We start from the raw sequence: 19,695 nt of genomic DNA on the forward strand, positions 1-19,695 counted from the left end.
TCTTCAAGGCACTCATTATTGCAACTTTTAAAAAAGTATTCTTGAGAAAGGTTAAAAAAAGGCTGAACATCAAGTACCTTTCATCTTCTAAAGAAGGATACTATATCCCCCTGATATGAAAGCATGTTCCATTCTTCAGGGGGCTCAACACAGGGATGGGATTCTACAGGTTCAGACCGGTTTGGGCGAACCAGATGTAAAATTTGCATCTGGTTCGCCAAACTACTATTTGAACCAACTGGATAGCCCCACCCACCCTTCCCCTCCCTCCCAGGAGTCTCCACACGGGCCATTTTTGATGCAGGTAAGTGCAGGGACCATGGGGAGGCTCTAGGAGGGGGAAAAATGGGCCTTCCAGAAGTCTGGAAATGGGCCTGTTTCTGGCTTCTGGAGGGCCTCCAAAGCCCAGGGGAGGCCATTTTCACCCATCCAGAAGGCCCAAGGGAAGTCTTCAGACCCTTGGGAAGGCGAAAAATGGCCCTACCAGAAGTACCAGAAGTTGTGAAATGGGCCTGTTTCCAGCTTCTGGAGGGCCTCCAGAGCCCGGGGAGGCCGTTTTTGCACTCCCAAAGGGCTGAGGGAAGCATCCGGATCCTTGGGAAGGTGAAAAGCGGCCCTACCGGAAGTTCCAGTAGGTCATACCCACCATGGCCACAGCTCAACATAAATGAATAATGGCTTGGCTAGGCAAGTCTCTTCTTTCCTGGAGATGGTAGCCAGTGCCAAGATGGAATACTTGAATTGAATTATTGATCACTTACAGGAAACAGAGTCTTCAAAGGCGAGGACAAAGTCCTTGCTCCCTAGATCAAGAGGATTCCACATAATAAGGTTTGGTTACATTCTGAGCAAAGGCTCAGAATGAACAAAGACTTGCAACAAAAGTCAAAGATAATAAAAATCCTTTCTTCCAACATATAAATAACAAGAAAAAAAAATCAAGGAAACTGTCATTCCACTAAAGAAAGAAGATGGCAAGGAAGTAACAGGCAACAGAGAGAAAGCAAAGCTGCTTAACTCATTCTTTGCATTGGTCTTCACACAAAAAGAAACTATAGCCCAACCTACCAAAAATATAACTGTAAAAGACAGGCTTATAAATAAATAAAAGTTAAAATAAGCAAAAAAATGGTAAGAGAACACCTGCCTGATATTGATGAATACAAATCACCGGGACCTGATGGATTATATCCCAGAGTTCTAAAGGAGCTGGCAGATGTCATCTGTCATCTACAGTGTCATCTCACTGTACCACATTTTTCAAAAATCCAAAAGCACCAGGAAACTATTAGAAGACTGGCCTACCTGGAAAAACTGGAAGTCACAAAGCAGGCCTATTTCTGGCTTCTGGAGGTCCTCCAGAGGTTGGAGGAGGCTGTTTTCACCTTCTCAGGAGCCTCAGGGAGACCTCTGGACCCTTGGGAGGGCAAAAACGACCTCCCCTGGGCTCTGGGGGCCCACTGGAAGCCGGAAATAGGAACTTCCAGTAGGCCACGTCCACCATGGCCACGCCCACCCAGCAAACGGGCAGTGAAATGGTTGCTGGGATTTTTGAATCCCACCCCTGAGGATCAATTAAGGGAACTAGGTATATGTAGCCTAACAAAGAAAAGAATTAGGGGTGACATGATAGCTGTCTTTCAGTATATGATGGGCTGCCACAGAGACGTGGGGGTTGACTTATTTTCCAAAGCACTTGAGGGCAGGACATGAACAATAGATAGAAGCTTGTCAGATGGAACTCTAACCTGAAACTAAGGAAAAAGTTCCAGATAGTGAGAATTAACCAACAGAACAGCTTGCCTCACAAAATTGTGGGGGCACTGTCACTGGAAGTTTTCAAGAAAGGATTGGACAACTATTTGTCTGGGATGGTATATACGGATTCCTGCTTTGGGCAGCGGGTTGAACTAGGAGATCTCCAAGGTCCCTTTCAGTCCTATGATTCTATGAACATTCTGAGTCCTGGTTTCCTGCAATATTCCAACAATCCTGATAGGAATCTTGTATCCTCTTGGGCCAATTGTGTGTGTGGGAGGAGACTCCTGATGTACAGAATGAATGGCAGGGTAATCAGACCAGCAGCCTGTCTGATAGAAGGAGAAATAAGCAATTATCATGGAAGGATCACATTTCATTACCCTGCATTACCAACTAAACAACATTAGAGCACTAACAGCGCTGGAAATGCAACCAGACTGGGTTGAAGGGAAGATTATCTAGGAATCTGAACTACTCAGGCGTACCAGGGAATTTATTATCTACATGCATAAAATAAATTGAACCTTTGTTTGGATTTCAGTGTAAAAGCTTTTATCCCTCTGGGTTGTACAGATTTGTAATTTTTTAAAAGAATAACTCAAAAATATCAACATATGTGAATTTATTTTTTAAATTTATTTCTGCAAGTGTGCCTCAACTTGCACTATTATTTGCACATGAATTTTGCCCCTTTAATAACAGAATACAGTAACGAAGATGTAGTGCAAGATGGATCTGATGAGACAAATAGTACACATAGATGAGACTCAATTGCTACATATCCCAAATAAGTGAAATAACAGCTGGTAAAAAAGATTAAGCCAAAACAGGCCGGAGGTTAATCCTGCCTTTATAATGCCCCAAATGGAATATAATATCATTCTTTTCTTAACTGGAAACAGCAAAATTCTAAAGAAGTTAAATTGGAGTATTGCAAACAAAGAATTATGAGAACTTGTTTCGCCTCCTTCCGTTTTAACTCGGTTTGCAAAACTGGAAAACTACCACCACTAAGGCTAGCATGTCTACGTCTGAGCTGCAGAAATCCAGACGTCAGAATGACAGCAAACAACACCCACAACACCCACTAAGAACAAACATTAAAGTTAGAGGACGATCTCGCGATGCCCACGGGAACCTGTTTCTGCTCGGGGCGGAGCTATTTCAGGTTTTCCCTGGCTAGGTCAGGTGATGGACTTTCCGATAATAGGAGGAAAGGGAGAGTGACTTTGCTTTACGGCTCCGCTACGGTCCTCCTGCCCTTTGATTGCTGAAGCAGCTCAGAGAAGGGTGAGCCCCTGCCTGCTTGGAGGGAAAGAGCCTTTTTGAAGGCCGCTGGTGGGGGGGGGCCTGACCGCTGGTCGTCGTAAACATGCTTTCTTTGCCTTTTCTCCCAGGGGTGGGGGGGAATTGCTCCTGGCCGTACCTTTGAGACTGAGGCGGTTGAGCTCTTGAATTTACACCGGAATCATCCTTGCAGACTTTAGCTTTATCTGCTCTTTACAAAACCTTCTAAGGGAGCGCTTTCATATTGTTCTCGACTAGTCAACCGTATTTTCAAATAGTATTTGCTGAGAGTGCAGTGTGTTTCTCACAAATATGGATACCACCATTGCTTATTTCTGTCCCTAAAGGAACTCATTTGGGGGGGCCAAATCCTTCCTCTCTGGACTCGGCTTTGGAACTTAATTGTTCTCACTGTCAAGAAATTTCTCTTTCGTTCAGGTTAACTTGGTTGTGATGTAGGTGTTTAGGGCTTGTAGCTACATATGGCGTGCTTACATTTCTTACTATGGGGGAAAGTATCTTTTAGCCGAAATATCATCAAATTAGAATTTTATGCAGCACATAATTGTTTCTTTCAAGAAAGTAACTCCAAACTTGTATAATATTTCAGGCGCTCCCAGCAAAAGAAAAAATTGACCTAAAATTTTATGATAGTCAGGCTTCCTATTTTTGGTTTTTGTTATATGGAAGCGCAGAAGAGAGCACAGAGCAAGACCATGATAAAAATTTAAACTAGGAAAATAAGAGGAGGCTGGGCTGTTTTGCTTTGTGAATTGTTTTTTGAAAGACTGCCTACAGAGAGAAAGCAACTTGCTATGTTTTTATTTTTATCAGTGTTTCTGTACCCCCATTTTTAATTATTTCATATTTAAATACAACATAAAGGAAAATTTGCTTAGTTACTAGGGTATCAAGAAGAAAACAAAGAAGGCATAGGAAACATTAGCTGCCTGCAGTGTTCTTTATTTATATCCTGCCTTTATTTTATAAGGGGTTGAACATACCTAATATTCTTTCTTCCTTTTATTTTCCCCACAACAATTTTGTCAGGTGGGTTGGGCTGAGAGAGAGTAATTGGTTCAGCCACCTAGCCCACTTTCATGTGTAAGATGGAATTTGAACTCATCACCTACCGTTTTAATTTCCCTTTACAAACATTTCAGATGCAAGGATTTGCACTGCTTGTTTTACTGAATGTATTCACAGTGGTTATGGTTACTGCTCCTAGGACTTGGTGAGATTTGTAAGAGAGTAAGCTTCAGGAAAATTCAATTTCATACCAAATATATTTTTGCTCACATAATATAAAATGCAATTTCATGTACAGTGAGGATGCAGCTTTAAGTATCAGCAAATACTAGAACTTATATTGGTTTTATGTAAGGACCTGAAGATTATGAAAGGCAGATGAATTGGGACAATACTTTGGAATTATGACTGAATACTGCAAATTGGATATATTTTGCAATAGACTGTCCTCATTTTTTAGCTCATGAAGGACTTGTACATTGTCATCTCACCTATATTGGAATATTGGAATACTCTTTATTGGCCAAGTGGACACATAGGAATTTGTCTCCTGTGCATAAGCATTTAGAATGATTATTACACTATTACCTTATTGGAATTTTTTTTTTCAAAATTAGTGGTGTTAATCAAAAGAACACGGAACTCTTAGCTTCCCAGTGATGAAATTTATATACTTTCAAATCTATCAAAATACCTTAAAAGATTGTACATATGTTTTCTCCTGTAGGAGATATAACGAAGCTACATAGAAGAGATGTAAATATCACCCCAAAGCTGCCTTGTTTCTGTTTTCTTGTGGTGCCTTTAAAACTTTCTCTAGGAAGGTTTAAGTTATTTCAAGATAGGGAAAAGTTGTTGTTGGATTTGACAATGATGGGCCCAAGAACAAGCATCAGAAGTGCTAACCTGTAGAAATCAGCCTCTATTTTGGTCTTATAGGTTAAATAGGTAATATAATTACCTGTTTATATCAGATAATATACTCTTACCTACTGTATATTGAAATGAACATGTACTAACTTACTATTTTTAATTTTCTTCATAGGGCCAAAATGGTGGTTTTCTCCAAAGAATATGGCTATGTGATTCTCACTGGTACTGCCAGTTTTGTCTTGATAACACACCTTGCAGTAAATGTGTCGAACGCACGCAAGAAATATCATGTGGAGGTAAACATGGGTGATTTTCCCAGAATTCCCCTACTTAGCTATTTCTAGTGGCAGAAACTCTAGCATTTCCTGAAAGGAAATGTGTGTGTGTAGAAATGTTGCGAATGCTTCAAGATGAATTATGTAATATACTGTGCTTCACCTTTCAGGAAACAGTATTTCAAAAAAATAATTAAAATATTGTATAATAATCAGAAATAAACAGGTAAAACAAGTAACCAGTTTAAAAACTTTCATAGCCCATTTGGGAAAGAATTCAGAATTATTAAAAGGCTCAGTGAGAATCTATCAACCAGATTTATATTCGGGGGCCTTGGCCCTCTAAGGCAGGGGTGTCAAACTTGATTTCATTGAGGGCTACATCAGGGCTGTGTTTGACTTCAGGGGGCCAGGGTGGGCATAGCCGGCATGACATCACTTGTGTTGGCGCCTGTGGTGGCCCGAGCGCTCTGTCAGCTAAAATGGGCTCCTCCCCCTCCCCCCAGCTTTGTTTTTGCTGGCAGGGGGCTGCAGGAGGCTGTCGCAGCTGAAAACAGAACCTGGGACGGCTGTGCCCAGCCTTCCTGAGCTCCATTTTCGCTAGCAGAGGCACCATAGACTGGACCTTCGCTGTTTCCAGGGCAATCCTGCAGGCCAGCTCTAAGCACCCCCTTCTACAAGGTGACTTTAAGGACACAGATTTTGCTCCAATAAATTGGATCCATACCACTTACAATTTTAAAAGATAAAGTGAATAAAGATTTGGGATGCAGAAATGAATAGTGTCAGTAAGTGACAATGAAGCATTAAGGCATTTCAACCACATTTGGGGCTGTAATTTCCATTGCTTAGCAAAGTAATTAAAACATGATACCATTGGCAACAGCAATCCCTACAGTGCCAGCTGCCCCAACTTGTGGATCATTAAGTAGCAAGTGGGTTGTGACGCACATAAGCCCTGGAAGGCCCAGTGCAAGCTGCATGCAAGTTGGGAAGTGCTGAAGTGCAGCATGAGATCAAGGAGGCCAGAAAAAGAATATGCTGCGGCTCAAGGGCTACGTGGCATGCCATCACTCTGGGGCTGCAAGAAGCTCCTGAGCTGCAACTCAATGCAAAGTCTAGCTCCAGGCTCATGAGGAAACTGCTATGTATTATCTGGGGAAGAAAGCCTCTGGCATCTAGCAGCTACTTCATGAAAGGGGCACAAGGAAGGGGGATCAAGATATTCTCTAAGCACCTGAAGACAGGACAAAAAACAATGGATAGAAACTAATCAAGGAGAGAACCATAGTGGTTCTGTTTGATTTTTTTTTCCCATACTGACAACAGAGCATTTCTAATGTGTCTTTGGAAGTATTGGTGAGATTTATTTTTCCTGTACCATGCGGATGTGTGCCATCCCAGTTGTAGATCAAGTCCTTCTATCGTCAATTCTTTTATTTTTTAAATTTATCCACTCCTTTCCCCATGTGAGTATTGAAGCCTGATAATACAGCTCCCAATTCAGGAGCCCGAACCCACCATTTGTTTTTGGTGTCTTGTAGCATTTTCATTTTAATTCTTGGTTTTTTTGCGCAGCCAGATGAACTTAGAAACCAATCTATTTAGGTCCTCATCTTTTTTCCTAATTTTATCAGGATTGCTTGAAATAAACATAGCAATTTCGGTAGAATGTTCATTTTTGTTGTGGCTATCCTTACAACCAGTGACAGCTGTAGGTTTTTCCACTTATCCAGATCTATCTTTATTTGCTTCTTTGTCTTCTTTGATCGATGTGCCATCTTGCTGTTAGCCAAATTCACAGGTATTTAAGTTTTTTAGTTATCCGTATGCCCATCTTTTCCGTCAGTTCATTTTTTATTTATTTGTAAAGTTCTTTGTCAATATTTTGGTCTTTTCCTTGTTTTATTTTAAATCCTGCCACCGCACCAAACTCTTCAATTTTTTTTATTAATTTGGGTCCTGTCTCTAAAGGTTCTTCCAAGATGAATACTAAGTCGTGCAAATGCTTGTAGTTTGTATTGTTCTTTTTTTTATATTCAAGCCTTTTATTTCTGAGTCTCGTCTGGTCTAAGTAAAACTTCCAGCGTTAATATAAATAGAAGGGGGGATAGTGGACACCCTTGTCTTGTACCTTTATTTATATTAAATTTTTCTGTTATTTCTCCTTTTATTATCACTTTCACTGTTTGGTTGGAATAGATTGCTTGAATCATCTTTACAAAGTTTTTACTGAAATTCATATTTTTCAGTTGTAGTATCATAAACTGCAGTCCATATTATCGAAGGCTTTTTGTGCATCTAAAAAAATTAATGCTGACTATTTTTCAGAGTGGATTTCATTATATTCCAATACATTCATAATAATCCTCATGTTTTCAGTTGTCTTTTAGGTAAGAAGCCATTCTGGTCAGGATGTATGAATTCATTTAAAAATCTCTTTAGTCTTTTGGAGATTATAGAAGCAAATATTTTGTAATCTACATTTAGTAATGATACTGGCCTATAATTTTTTATTTGTTGAAAATCTGGGTCTTTGAAATTAGTGTAATGTATGCTTCTGTCCAGGTTTTGGGGAGTTTGGCCTTTAATAGTGCTTTGCTGTAAACCTCTTAACAGTATTGGTCCTAGTATCTCTTATAAGATTTTATAGTTCTGTGGGAGGTTCATCTGGTCCAGATGTTTTATGGGGTTTTTTGCCTTTTAATTGCTTCATTATTTCTGTTATTATTCTTTCATTCAACATTAGTTTCATTGTGTCCAGTATTTTAGGTAATGCAGCTTTTTCCAAATATTGTTTAGTTGTATCTTCTGGCCTTTTTTCTTGACTGTACAATTTCCTGAAGAATGCCTGAGCTATTTTCTTTTTACCTTAATTCTGATCATGAAGGATCCCCTTTTCATCTAATAATTAGTGTGTCATTTTCCTTTTTCAATTTATATGCTAACAATCTCCTTGGCTTATTTGCATGTTCAAAAAGGTTTTGTTTTGCCGTTTTAATTTTTTGCACCATTTCCTCTTGCACTATTAAATTCAGTTTATGTTTTATTAAATCGCTTTTCTCTTTTGCCTTGTTTTTTTTTGCAGATCCTTCTGCACTTCTCCCTCTAGTCTTTTAAACTCATAACATATTTTGCTGTTGTTTCTTTTTCCTGTTTCTTCTTGTTATGCATGTTATTGCTAATATGCATAACAAGAAGAAACATATATGCATACACACACACACACACACACACACACACACACACACATATATGCATATATATATGCATATATGCTTTTTCCATATTCCAAACATTTTATAGTGATGTTTCCTCTTTTTTATTTTCTTTTTTAAAAAATTCATTTCTTTTTCCATTATTTGTCCAACTCTTTATCTTTTAGGATAGTTTGATTCATTGTCTATCTCAATTTCTTCTTTTGTCCCTTCCATGCAATTTTTATAGGATTGTGATCTGCCCATGTGTTTGTTACTGTCTCTACCACTCTACCACCCTTATGCCTGGAGTCATCCACACCATGTCTATTCTCGACCAAAATTGATGTCTATTCAAGTAAAATGTATATTGATTTGTCTTTGGGCTAAGCTCTCTCCAGATGTCCTGCAGGCCCATTTCTTGTATCGTGTCGGAGAAGGTTTTTGGAAGCATTCTTCTTGTTTTTTTAATTTCTTTTGCTGCTTCTGTAATCATTTTTTCCTAGTCCATTTCCATTATCTTTTTATGAAGTATTTTGTAGAACTCTTCCTGCTGATTATTTGGGCATATATTGCAATCAAAAGAATTTATTTCTGGTTTATTAATACCTCCGTTATTAGTATTCTCCCTTCTTCCATCTGCATATATTTGTTTTGTTTTTAATGATTCTTTAATATATAGTACTTACCCCTCTTCTTCTGATGTGCTAATGATGAGTACAATTTCCCTATTTTAGGGTGTTCCAATAGGTTACTGTATTGCTTTTTAATGTGCACTTCTTGAAGCCAAATTATATCCAATTTTAATCTTTGTAGTTTGGTAAAGGTTTGTTTTCCTTTTATGGGGGAATTCAATCCATTCAGTGGTGGGATTCAAAATTTTTACTACTGGTTCTGTGGGCGTGGCTTGCTTGGTGAGCATGTCTTGGTGGTCATGTGACTGGGTGGGCATGGCTTCGTGGTCATGTGACTGGTGGGTGTGGCCAACTCAATGTCACTAACATCAAGGGGTGCCTCGCCTGACCCCTCCCCTCCCAGCCATTCCTTGCCACACCCAGCCTCAACATATCTATAATTCTGTAAAAATGTTGTTCATCTTTTTTTGACTTTATTATCTACATACTATAGATGTACTTTCATGGACCACTGAAAGGAGGAAATGGCTCACATGCTTTGCCCAAGAGTGTGATAGGCAACAGGCTTTTAAGAGGCTGCCAGAAAGAAGGGGGGCCAATGTATTTTCCAAAGCTCCAGAAGGCAAACAAGAAGCAATGGATGGAAACTGGAGAAATAGAGAAGCAACCTAAAACGACGGTGAAACTGCTGACAGTGAGAACCAGTGGTGGTATTCTACCGGTTTGGCCCTGTTCTGCCGAGCTGGTAGCATCGATGAGCAGTGGAGACTGAACTGGTTCTACCGTTCTGCTGTTGGGCCCACCCACCCGGGCTCCCATACTCACCTTTATTCCCTGCTTTTGAAGCACAGCTGCTTTGCGTGGCACAGCAGAATGCTGCACAGCAGCTGCTGAAGCTACCAGGAAAGTGCAGGCTTTCAGGAAGTGAGTTGGAATGATTCTGCACCTGCTCAAAGTGCATGTTTGGTGTGCACATACAAAGTGTGTGCATGTGCGTAAAGCGCACCCACCAAGCCACACCCACCGAACCAGTGGTAGACAACTTTGAAACACACCACAGGTGAGAACAATTAACCAGTGGAACTGCTTGTCTCCAGAAGTTCTGGGTGCTCCAATACTGAAAAGACTGGACAGCCAATTCTCTGATATACACTGTTCAAAAAAAATAAAGGGAACACTTAAACAACACAATGTAACTCCAAGTCAATCACACTTCTGTGAAATCAAACTGTCCACTTAGGTAGCAACACTGATTGACAATCAATTTCACATGCTGTTGTGCAAATGGAATAGACAACAGGTGGAAAGCATAGGCGGTTAGCAAGACATCCCCAATAAAGGAGTGATTCTGCAGGTGGTGACCACAGACCACTTCTCAGTTCCTATGCATTCTGGCTGATGGTTTGGTCACTTTTGAATGCTGGTGGTGCTTTCACTCTAGCGATAACATGAGACGGAGTCTACAACCCACACAAGTGGCTCAGGTAGGCAGCTCCTCCAGGATGACACAAAATGTGAGCTGTGGCAAGAAGGTTTGCTGTGTATGTCAGCATAGTGTCCAGAGCATGGAGGCATTACCAGGAGACAGGCCAGTACATCAGGAGATGTGGAGGAGGCCGTAGGAGGGCAACAACCTAGCATCAGGACCGGTACCTCTGCCGTTGTGCAAGGGGGGACAAGAGGAGCAATGCCAGAGCCCTGCAAAATGACCTCCAGCAGGCCACAAATGTGCATGTGGCTGCTCAAATGGTCAGAAACAGACTCCATGAGGGTGGTATGAGGGCCCGACATCCACAGGTGGGGGTTGTGCTTGCAGCCCAACACCGTGCAGGATGCTTGGCATTTGCCAGAGAACACCAAGATTGGCAAATTTGCCACTGGCACCCTGTGCTCTTCACAGATGAAAGCAGGTTCACACTGAGCACATGTGACAGACGTGACAGGGTCTGGAAATGTCGTGGAGAACGTTCTGCTGCCTGCAACATCCTCCAGCATGACCGGTTTGGCAGTGGGTCAGTACTGGTGTGGGGTGGTGTTTCTTTAGGGGGCCGCACAGCCCTCCATGTGCTCGCCAGAGGTAGCCTGACTGCCATTAGGTACCGAGATGAGATCCTCAGACCCCTTGTGAGACCATATGCTGGTGCGGTTGGCCCTGGGTTCTTCCTAATGCAAGACAGTGCTAGACCTCATGTGGCTGGAGTGTGTCAGCAGTTCCTGCAAGATGAAGGCATTGATGCTATGGACTGGCCCGCCCATTCCTCAGACCTATATCCCATTGAGCACATCTGGGACATCATGTCCCGCTCTATCCACCAATGCCATGTTGCAACACAGACTGTCCAGGAGTTGGGGGATGCTTTAGTCCAAGTGTGGGAGGAGATCCCACAGGAGACCATCCACCACCTCATCAGGAGCATGCCCAGGTGTTCTAGGGAGGTTATACAGACACGTGGAGGCCACACACACTACTGAGCCTCATTTTGACTTGTTTTAAGGACATTACATCAAAGTTGGATCAGTCTGTAGTGTTTTTTTCCACTTTTAATTTTAAGTGTAACTCCAAATCCAGACCTCCATGGGTTGCTAAATTTGATTTCCATTGATAATTTTTGTGTGATTTTGTTGTCAGCACATTCAACTATATAATGAACAAAGTATTTAATAAGAATATTTCATTCATTCAGATCTAGGATGTCTTATTTTTGTGTTCCCTTTATGTTTTTGAGCAATGTAGTATAGGGTTCCCCCCAAGATCCCATCTAAGTGTTACTCTGACACCTTTCCCGGGACCTCTACTCAGTTTGGCATCCTCGGTTTTCCTGCCTGAGCAGGGGGTTAGACTAGAAGACCTCCAAAGCCCCTTTCAACTATGTTAAACACACATGTATTTATGCTCTGGACTATAGACATTAAATGCATGTAAACCCTGAAAAATATGTGGTAGCTCTGGGCAAAAGAAAAGCAGTAAAATCATTCTAGGTGTAGGAATATTTATCATTAATATATGATAAATAATGGAAAAATTAAAATAGCAGAGAATTTTTTTCTCTCCCCTATTTCTTTTTCTTTCTGTCCTACCTTTTTCTTTCTCTGTTTCTTTCTCTCCATTCCTCTTTCTATCTTTCTTTGTCTCACACACACCACACATACTCTCCCTATTTCTTTTTCTTTCTTTCTTTCTTTCTTTCTTTCTTTCTTTCTTTCTTTCTTTCTTTCTTTCTTTCTTTCTTTCTTTCTTTCTTTCTTTCTTTCTTTCTTTCTTTCTTTCTTTCTTTCTTTCTTTCTTTCTTTCCTCTCTCTCTCTATCTCACACACACACATACCACCAAGATCTGGGAATGGTGGGGGGGGGGGCAGCAAGATCCCGGAACTGGGAGGCTAGCATGACTTGCAGGCTTATCTGTGAACAGGCAGGTTAAAGGCAAGACACAAGGACCCAGCATGTCACATAGGAGGTGAGTGACTGGGCGGGGTGAGCATTGGGCAGGTGGGGTGAGCGAGCATCGGGCAAGCGAGCAAGTGGCGACCGGGTGACCGGTTCAGGGGCAGGGCCAGCCAGAAGTCACTACCGGTTCAGCAACCGATGCCAAATCGTCGCTATCAGTTCGCCTGAACCAGTAAGAACCGGCTGAATGCCATCTCTGAATCCATTAATGTTAACAGGTTTACTTCCTCTTCCATCTTTTCACTTATATATAGCTTTTACCCTTCTAGTTGTTCTTATCTCTCTCTGTTTTCTTTCACCTTCTCGTTCGTCCCGCTCACTCTCCATTTGCAGTTCATCTTGACTTTACTTTCTATCTCCTCTCTACTTTCCTGTTCTTCGTTTGCTATACAGTGATGTTCAAAAAGTTCATGTGCTTTATCTAAGCTATCCTGAATTCTTTATCTTGCCAGGAGATCAGAATTCCTTCTGGTATCTGCCATCTAAATGTCACACTATATTTAATCAGTTGTGCTGTTAAAAATTGATACTGTCTCTGCTCTCTGACACTCCTAGGTATCTGTTTTAGGGTCAAGATTTCTTTCCCTTTGTACTTCATGGGTTCATCTCTTGTTTTTTTTGTATATGTCATCTCTCAGCATCTTCTTGGCGAACCTCATGTTCACCTCTTTTGATAATCTATGCCTTCTTGCATAATTTGTGTGAATTCTAAAAAGTTCATCAATATCTCTTTGTATCTCATGTTTATTCTTCTGTAATACTTCCGCCAGCAGTTCTGTCATCACCTCAAACAGGTCTTCCTCTTCTACCACGATGTTCTGGAACCTCAGGTAAAACGTCACCTTTTCTATTTCAAGGAAGATTATTGTCTTTTCTAATTCTCTGTTAGCCTGGGATAGTTTATGATCTATTTCTTCCACTTTTTCCTGTTTGTTCAGTCTTTGTTTCTATTCTCTGTATTCTCTGCTCATTCTTCATTATTGTATGTTGAATACTCACAATCTTTTCATCCATTTTACGAATCTCCCCCTTCATCTCCCCCATTTCGCTTTGGATTTTTGGACATAACTTCCTGGCTTTTGGTCATCGCTTCCTGGATTTAAAGTAGAATCACATATTCTGCATTGAGCTTGAGTTCTCCAAGGCTAACATGCTTTAAATGGTTATGATGAGGGTGTAGATGTTAATGAAGTTTTCTTTCCTATCTTTGATATGTTCAGTATACTTGTCATCTCCAATCTGAAGGTGCTTCTCCAAATTAGCAGACACAGTAGTTATTTTTACACTGCACCACTTGTTATGCCACCTTCCACTCTCTAGTATTATGTTAATAAATTTATCAATAAGGATGAACCCACAATCTCAAAAGAATATATATAGATCTAATCAATTACCCTGTTAATGATTCAGTAGTTAATAAATGGTAAATGTTCTTAAGTAATAATTAGTTCCTCATAAGTCTTAAGGGTAAGTGCTTCCTCCGTTTCTTCTTGAACTGTCAAATTTATAGTCCATGTTAAATTAATCCACACTGTTCTTGTTGTGGTCCTTTGGGAAACTTTTTGCAGATCAGAATTTATAATCCACCATGATCCCAAAGTCTCTCAGATGGCTAAACTTTTTTTCCAAGACAGTCTCTATCTAAATTGATGCACAGTTCCCAAATTCATCAAAGATTTTTCTCTTCCTTTTTTATCACTTTTCCACCTTCAAATTAGTTGAAAACTTTGTAGATATTACATCAGTCACTTCTCTTTCATATGCACTCTTCTGGTCAGTAGATGGTGCCCTTACTCCTTTCCCCCCCTTTTTTTCTTCCTTAAGCTTCTGAGTCCAAAATCAGTCCGACCACAGTTATAAAAAACATATTCTTGGTCTTAAATTTTTTTAGTATCCTTACTAAATGTTTGGTCTAGGCTTTCCTGCTCCATTTCTTTAAAGTCCTTCTGTTATTCTTTCCAGATATGTCAATGGCTCTGACAGTTTAGTTGCCACTAGTCTCATGGAGCAGAAATCCTGCTCCAGCCCTTCTTTTGAGTCCCACTTTCCCTCTTTTCAATTTGTTATGTTGGGGCAGATTCACTTGAAGCAGATTAGAAAGTTCTCACCAGTACAGCTACACTGTTCTTCGATTTTGCCTTCCTGTCTCATCAAGCTGTCACAGCTTCGGTTTGGCTATGATGTCTGTCTTCTCCTGTCAGCTCTAAGAGTTTTCCCCTCCTTCTAGCAGGAGATTGCCTTTCTCCATGCAGACTTCAGGGTTTCCCCTCTACCTTCTTTAACCCCTCTGGGGTTAACCATACCCATCGAGGGTCGCCAAACAGGTGAAATTGGATGGGAATAACAGAGCCCCATTTCCCCGCACTGCTCCGATGTTACTACCCGTTGTTTTCCAGTTTTGTATGCCACCCAGAGTCCATTGGAGTAGGCATGCACACTTAACACATATACATGTCACAGAAATTGAATTTGAATAAATAAATTTGTAATCAAATTTTGAAGAAAGGTTGGAGAAAAAAACTGAAAGGATATTTGATATCAGCGTTCAGATTTGTAAAAATGTTCCATGGGAAAGATGCGAAGAAAGTATTTTCCATTTCCACAGAAATTAGAACCAGAAATAATGATTGTGAGTGCAGCTATGTAGGTTTTATACAAACAAAAACTTCCTGGGGGCAAGATTTATACAAATAGGTCAGTCAATGGAAGTTGTGAGTTATCCATTTCTGGACGTTTCTAAGAGAATGTTGATCTGCCCCGTTTTATGGATACAGTTGGTTGCTTTTCTGTACATTATAGAATGTTAGACTGATGATATTTTTAATTATGTTCAACTTCACAATTCTATGGTTCTGTGATATTTTTATGCTTCTCATATATCTAATTTTTACTTTCATAACAAAAGTGGGCAAAAGCATGGTAATGCACATTATTAAAATATCCTATTTATAAATGTTATTTTTATTAATATTTTCTGATGAGTTGCGGGTCCCAGTACCAGGATGAATCAGCTGACGACCTGCACCCAGGCAGACTGTCTGGATGGGCTCCTCTTGATGGCAAAGATGACAGCGACACAAAGGTTTCTTTTGGTGAGAGGAAGCCCAGATAGTACTACGCACCTCTCTTTTATTGTGCAGCAAGCAGGGGGGGGGTTACACATGAGGAGGTTAGACAGGAACAGGAAACACTGCCATATATGGTTAATCCTTATGCTATAGCTGACTCAGGTTTTTACACAGGAACAGGAATCATTGCCATATATGGTTAATCCTTATGCTATAGCTGACTCAGGCTTTTACACAGGAACAGGAATCATTGCCATATATGGCTAATCCTTAGCTGACTCAGGTTTTACACATTGCTGTTATTGTATGTGTATTGGGTTGTCTGTGTACGTGACTTCCTACTGATGTGTCATGATATTGCAACAATTTTCTGTATTCATGTATTTTTTAAATTTTAATTTGTCTATATGTTTGCCAATTTTCCTACCCACTGTATAAGAAAAAAGGCAGCTTCTTTTAGGGGATGCCAACAAATACACTGTAAGCTTTGGATGAATGTATATGTTATTTATATAGCTATACAGTATATATATAAAATCATATGTATATGTAATTTTTCTCCTCAATAGTATCCAACCATGTACAGTACAGACCCTGAAAATGGGCATATCTTTAATTGTATCCAGAGGGCACACCAGAACACGTAAGTAGTCTCTTATTGCATTGTGCTCATTCCCAGTTTCTTCCAGATTTGGTGCCTAGACGACATCTGAATTCGACTGCACATTAGAGAGGAATTGGGGAAGCCAGAAATCTATATTGGTTACTTTGATGCAGCACTCATGATATGCCTTTTCTTCTAAGGTCATAAATGGGGCAGGCTGCCATGTTGCTTGCTCTGTGTTTGGACATCAGGAAATGCTACTATTGGTCATTTGGATGTAATTCTAGACAGCTGCAGAGCACCTGCTTGGGAAGACAGTTGACCAAGAATATATTATGCAAAAAAAACAACAACCCAGAGCAAAATTATAAATTGAAAGATGAATCTATTTGTGTTTACTATTATGTTTGTAGGCAAGTTAAAGGTATTAAAGGATAGCAGAATCTTCTGCTTCCTTTTTGTGAATGTTAGGTTCTGTATAACGTTCAATTGGAGGTAAATGAGTAAAACCCATTAATGAAGTATACTTAAAAATCTCTGTGTTTTTAGCTTGGAAACATATCCCTCCTTCCTGTTCTTTCTTGGAATCAGTGGGATCTACTACCCGGTAAGAACAATATTTAGGTCTGGATATGATTAACAACTTGTTCAATGGAAGTTGGTGTGCTTTTAAACCCAATAATGCTTCTTAAGGCAATATAGTAAAACTAGAGGCAGATGAATTAAAGTTATATATTCAAACCCATCCATCTTTTAGTTATAGCTCATAATTTGTATTTGTATAGTATTTTATTCTTTTTAATGTTTTATTCCTAATGTATACATGTTGTTGTATTTTTTATTATTCGATGTTGTAAGCCCCCCAGTCACCACATGGTAAAATAGGCAGCAAACAAATTTAATAAATAACTTTCTTACAATAATCAGCATCTGACGTGAGTGTAAAATATTGCCTCCTGATTTGTAAATTGTTTTTTAAATTGGCACTTATATTGCAAAAAAAAAATACAGGAACTTATTGGTAGCTTGAATTAGCTTCAATTAGCCATAATTAGACCAAAGTTATTGGTCTAAGAAACTAGAAGATTGTCTATGAAATACATTTTTTGGATTGATAATGATGACAGCTATTGCCAACATATCTTAGGAACATGGATCAGACCACAAAAAGTTGATCTTTTTAACCAGTGAATGTGCTCTGTCATGATCAACATAAATCCACGCTGTTAAAGAAGCTCACAATGTAACTTGATAAAGACAAAGTTGGAAAGAAAGGTAAACATTATACAGGGTAAAAGAGAGCAAGTTTAATTGGATTGATCAGGTCACTTCAGTTTTGCACTTGCCTAATAAAGGGTGTTAAAAGGAATCTGGAGCAAATTGAATAGTGGAGTAAGCTTTATATTTTGTAACTCTATTTATTTACTTTTTTGGCTACTAGAACCACATCTTTCCAGAATGATTCTCCCAGAGTATAAATCTTAATTGTAGTGACAAACTGTCCATTTAATATCCATTTAATTGTAAACATCCTTTCATGTGCAATTATTCATTCTTCATAGCATGTTGCTACAGGACTTGGTATAGCATGGATAATTGGAAGAATACTCTATGCTTATGGCTATTACACAGGAGGTGAGTCCTTGTATTGAGAGTTAAAATCGTGTCATTTGTTACAAAGCTGTTTTCATCTCTGTGGTGGTGTTTATAAACTCCTGCTTTGCTTGATATCCATATCCTGTTTTACAAAACATGGGTTGTTATGTCAAGATTAGTGTGGATTCATAGTTAAAAGTTTATTTTTAGAAGATTTAGTTGGTCCTATATTTTCCCCAGAAAATGGAAAGAAATAGGGAAAAACACACCTGGAATTGATTTAGGACTTTATTTTTTTATTTATTTATAAATTTATTATTAATTTAGGACTTTAGGACTTTATTTATTGATTAAATGAGGCTTTACATATTGTGTCAAAGTATTTAAAAAAAAGTTTAAATGTTATTGTTAAAACCAACATCACCAAATTTAGAATGACTAGATCATTAATCTTGCCAAGGCATGTACAGTATTTTAATGTGGCTATGTGTCTTGTGAGAATCCAGGGTGATTCTAGCTTATTCTTGGTTTATTCAGCAAATTTTGCTTAAAAATCTGGCTTGCACTATATAATGGATCTGTATAGACGTATTATTCCCAGAAAACATTTGAAGTCAAAAATAAGATGTTGGGTTTATCTTATGATCTATCTATCATAATGCTAAGTGACAAATTTGTGCATTATATTAAACCATAGATAAGCATAATATTATTTGTGAATGAAGTCCATGTGTTAGCATTCCCTAGGGAATAGAATGAAAATCATGGTTAGAAAAAAAATAAGAGGAAAACTTGAATGTGTATATCTGAATGTCTAGTTGTTTAGCTTTGTATTCAGCTACCAAAAATGTAAAAGTGACCCTCTTACTGGGCTAGTGTTTGGGGAAACAATGCTTCATAAGTTAAAAATGCTATGCGGATACCTAGCCCTTTACTTAAAATTGGAAAACGTGCCATGAGTTGAAAGTATGTAGGAATTACAAGTTAGTAAGAGAGCCACATAACAAATGACATATGAAATTTGGTTGCTCAAGATAGTCTGTAATATCATATAAATAAGTAATGACATTTCAGTGAAGGATGCTGTTTTGTGTATGAAGATGATAACAGTTTCCTTGAAGCATCTAGAACTTATTGGACAAAAAAAAAGCATTTCAACAAATTTATTTTGCACATCAGTTGTTAAAGTTGCTATTTGTATTACACCATACAAATATTGTCTTATTTTTATAGATCCTAGTAAGCGAAATCGTGGAGTCCTCGGTTCCATTGCACATCTGTGTTTGGCAGGGACCACTGTTTACTCAGCTTTCCAGCATCTTGGCTGGATCTGCAGAGCCTAGACAGCATCCATTCTAGTGATTTCCTGAGATGGCTTTAAACATTTCTCTCATATAATTTTTATCATTGCTTTGTAAAAAAAATAAAAAACAAAAAAGAATCACCCCTGGCTTCAGTGTCCCCTTCTTGTTAAAACTCAGCAGCGTGCCAGCTTTTGTTTGCTCCCACCAGGTATTTCTATGGCATTTAGCATGTCCCTCACTTTGTAATTGTAGGTATTGCCTGTTAAAGGTTATAAATGTTATAGAATATATCTTTTAAAGGCTTTCAAATGTAGCTTGCAGAAAATCTGTTTTCAATTTGATTGCTGATATCAAATACCCATATTTTTCACACTATAAGACGCTCTGGACTATAAGACGCACATTAGCTTTAGAGGAGGAAAACAAGAAAAAAAATGTGTCCACCTACCAGCATCCATCCGGTGTTCATCTGGCTAGCATCCTTGCAGCAAACAACCTGGTCAATTTCAGCACATTATTGCAGCCCCAGCATGTGGCTCATCAGGGCTCTCCTCTGTTGTGTCCACCACTGGTCAATTGAACTGAGCTGATGCTGCCGTTGGGGAATGCTGGAGCCTTCCC

General features: G+C 39.3%; 1 protein-coding gene and 1 long non-coding RNA gene across 5 annotated transcripts in view; one reads left to right on the forward strand and one right to left on the reverse strand.

Annotated features, from left to right (window-relative positions):
* LOC148126247 (uncharacterized) overlaps positions 1-19,695 on the reverse strand; it is a 279,757-nt gene that overhangs the window by 25,521 nt on the left and 234,541 nt on the right. The gene's annotated exons all lie outside the window — the stretch shown is intronic.
* Positions 2,896-19,214, forward strand: MGST3 (microsomal glutathione S-transferase 3). 4 transcript variants are annotated; one of them, XM_026703435.2, is made up of 6 exons: positions 2,896-3,051; positions 5,123-5,246; positions 16,140-16,213; positions 16,724-16,781; positions 17,737-17,809; positions 19,004-19,214. In XM_026703435.2, the coding sequence occupies exons 2-6, from the start codon at positions 5,130-5,132 to the stop codon at positions 19,111-19,113; spliced, it is 432 nt and encodes a 143-aa protein (XP_026559220.1). In that variant the 5' UTR covers positions 2,896-3,051; positions 5,123-5,129; the 3' UTR covers positions 19,114-19,214. The 4 variants fall into 4 exon arrangements, with proteins under 4 accessions (XP_026559220.1, XP_087788137.1, XP_087788138.1 ...); XM_087932011.1 differs by having other exon boundaries at positions 2,957-3,127; XM_087932012.1 differs by having other exon boundaries at positions 2,957-3,121.

Source organism: Pseudonaja textilis, chromosome 3, assembly GCF_049901715.1.
Source record: "Pseudonaja textilis isolate UNSWEBS1 chromosome 3, rPseTex1.2, whole genome shotgun sequence".
NCBI lineage: Eukaryota > Metazoa > Chordata > Lepidosauria > Squamata > Elapidae > Pseudonaja > Pseudonaja textilis.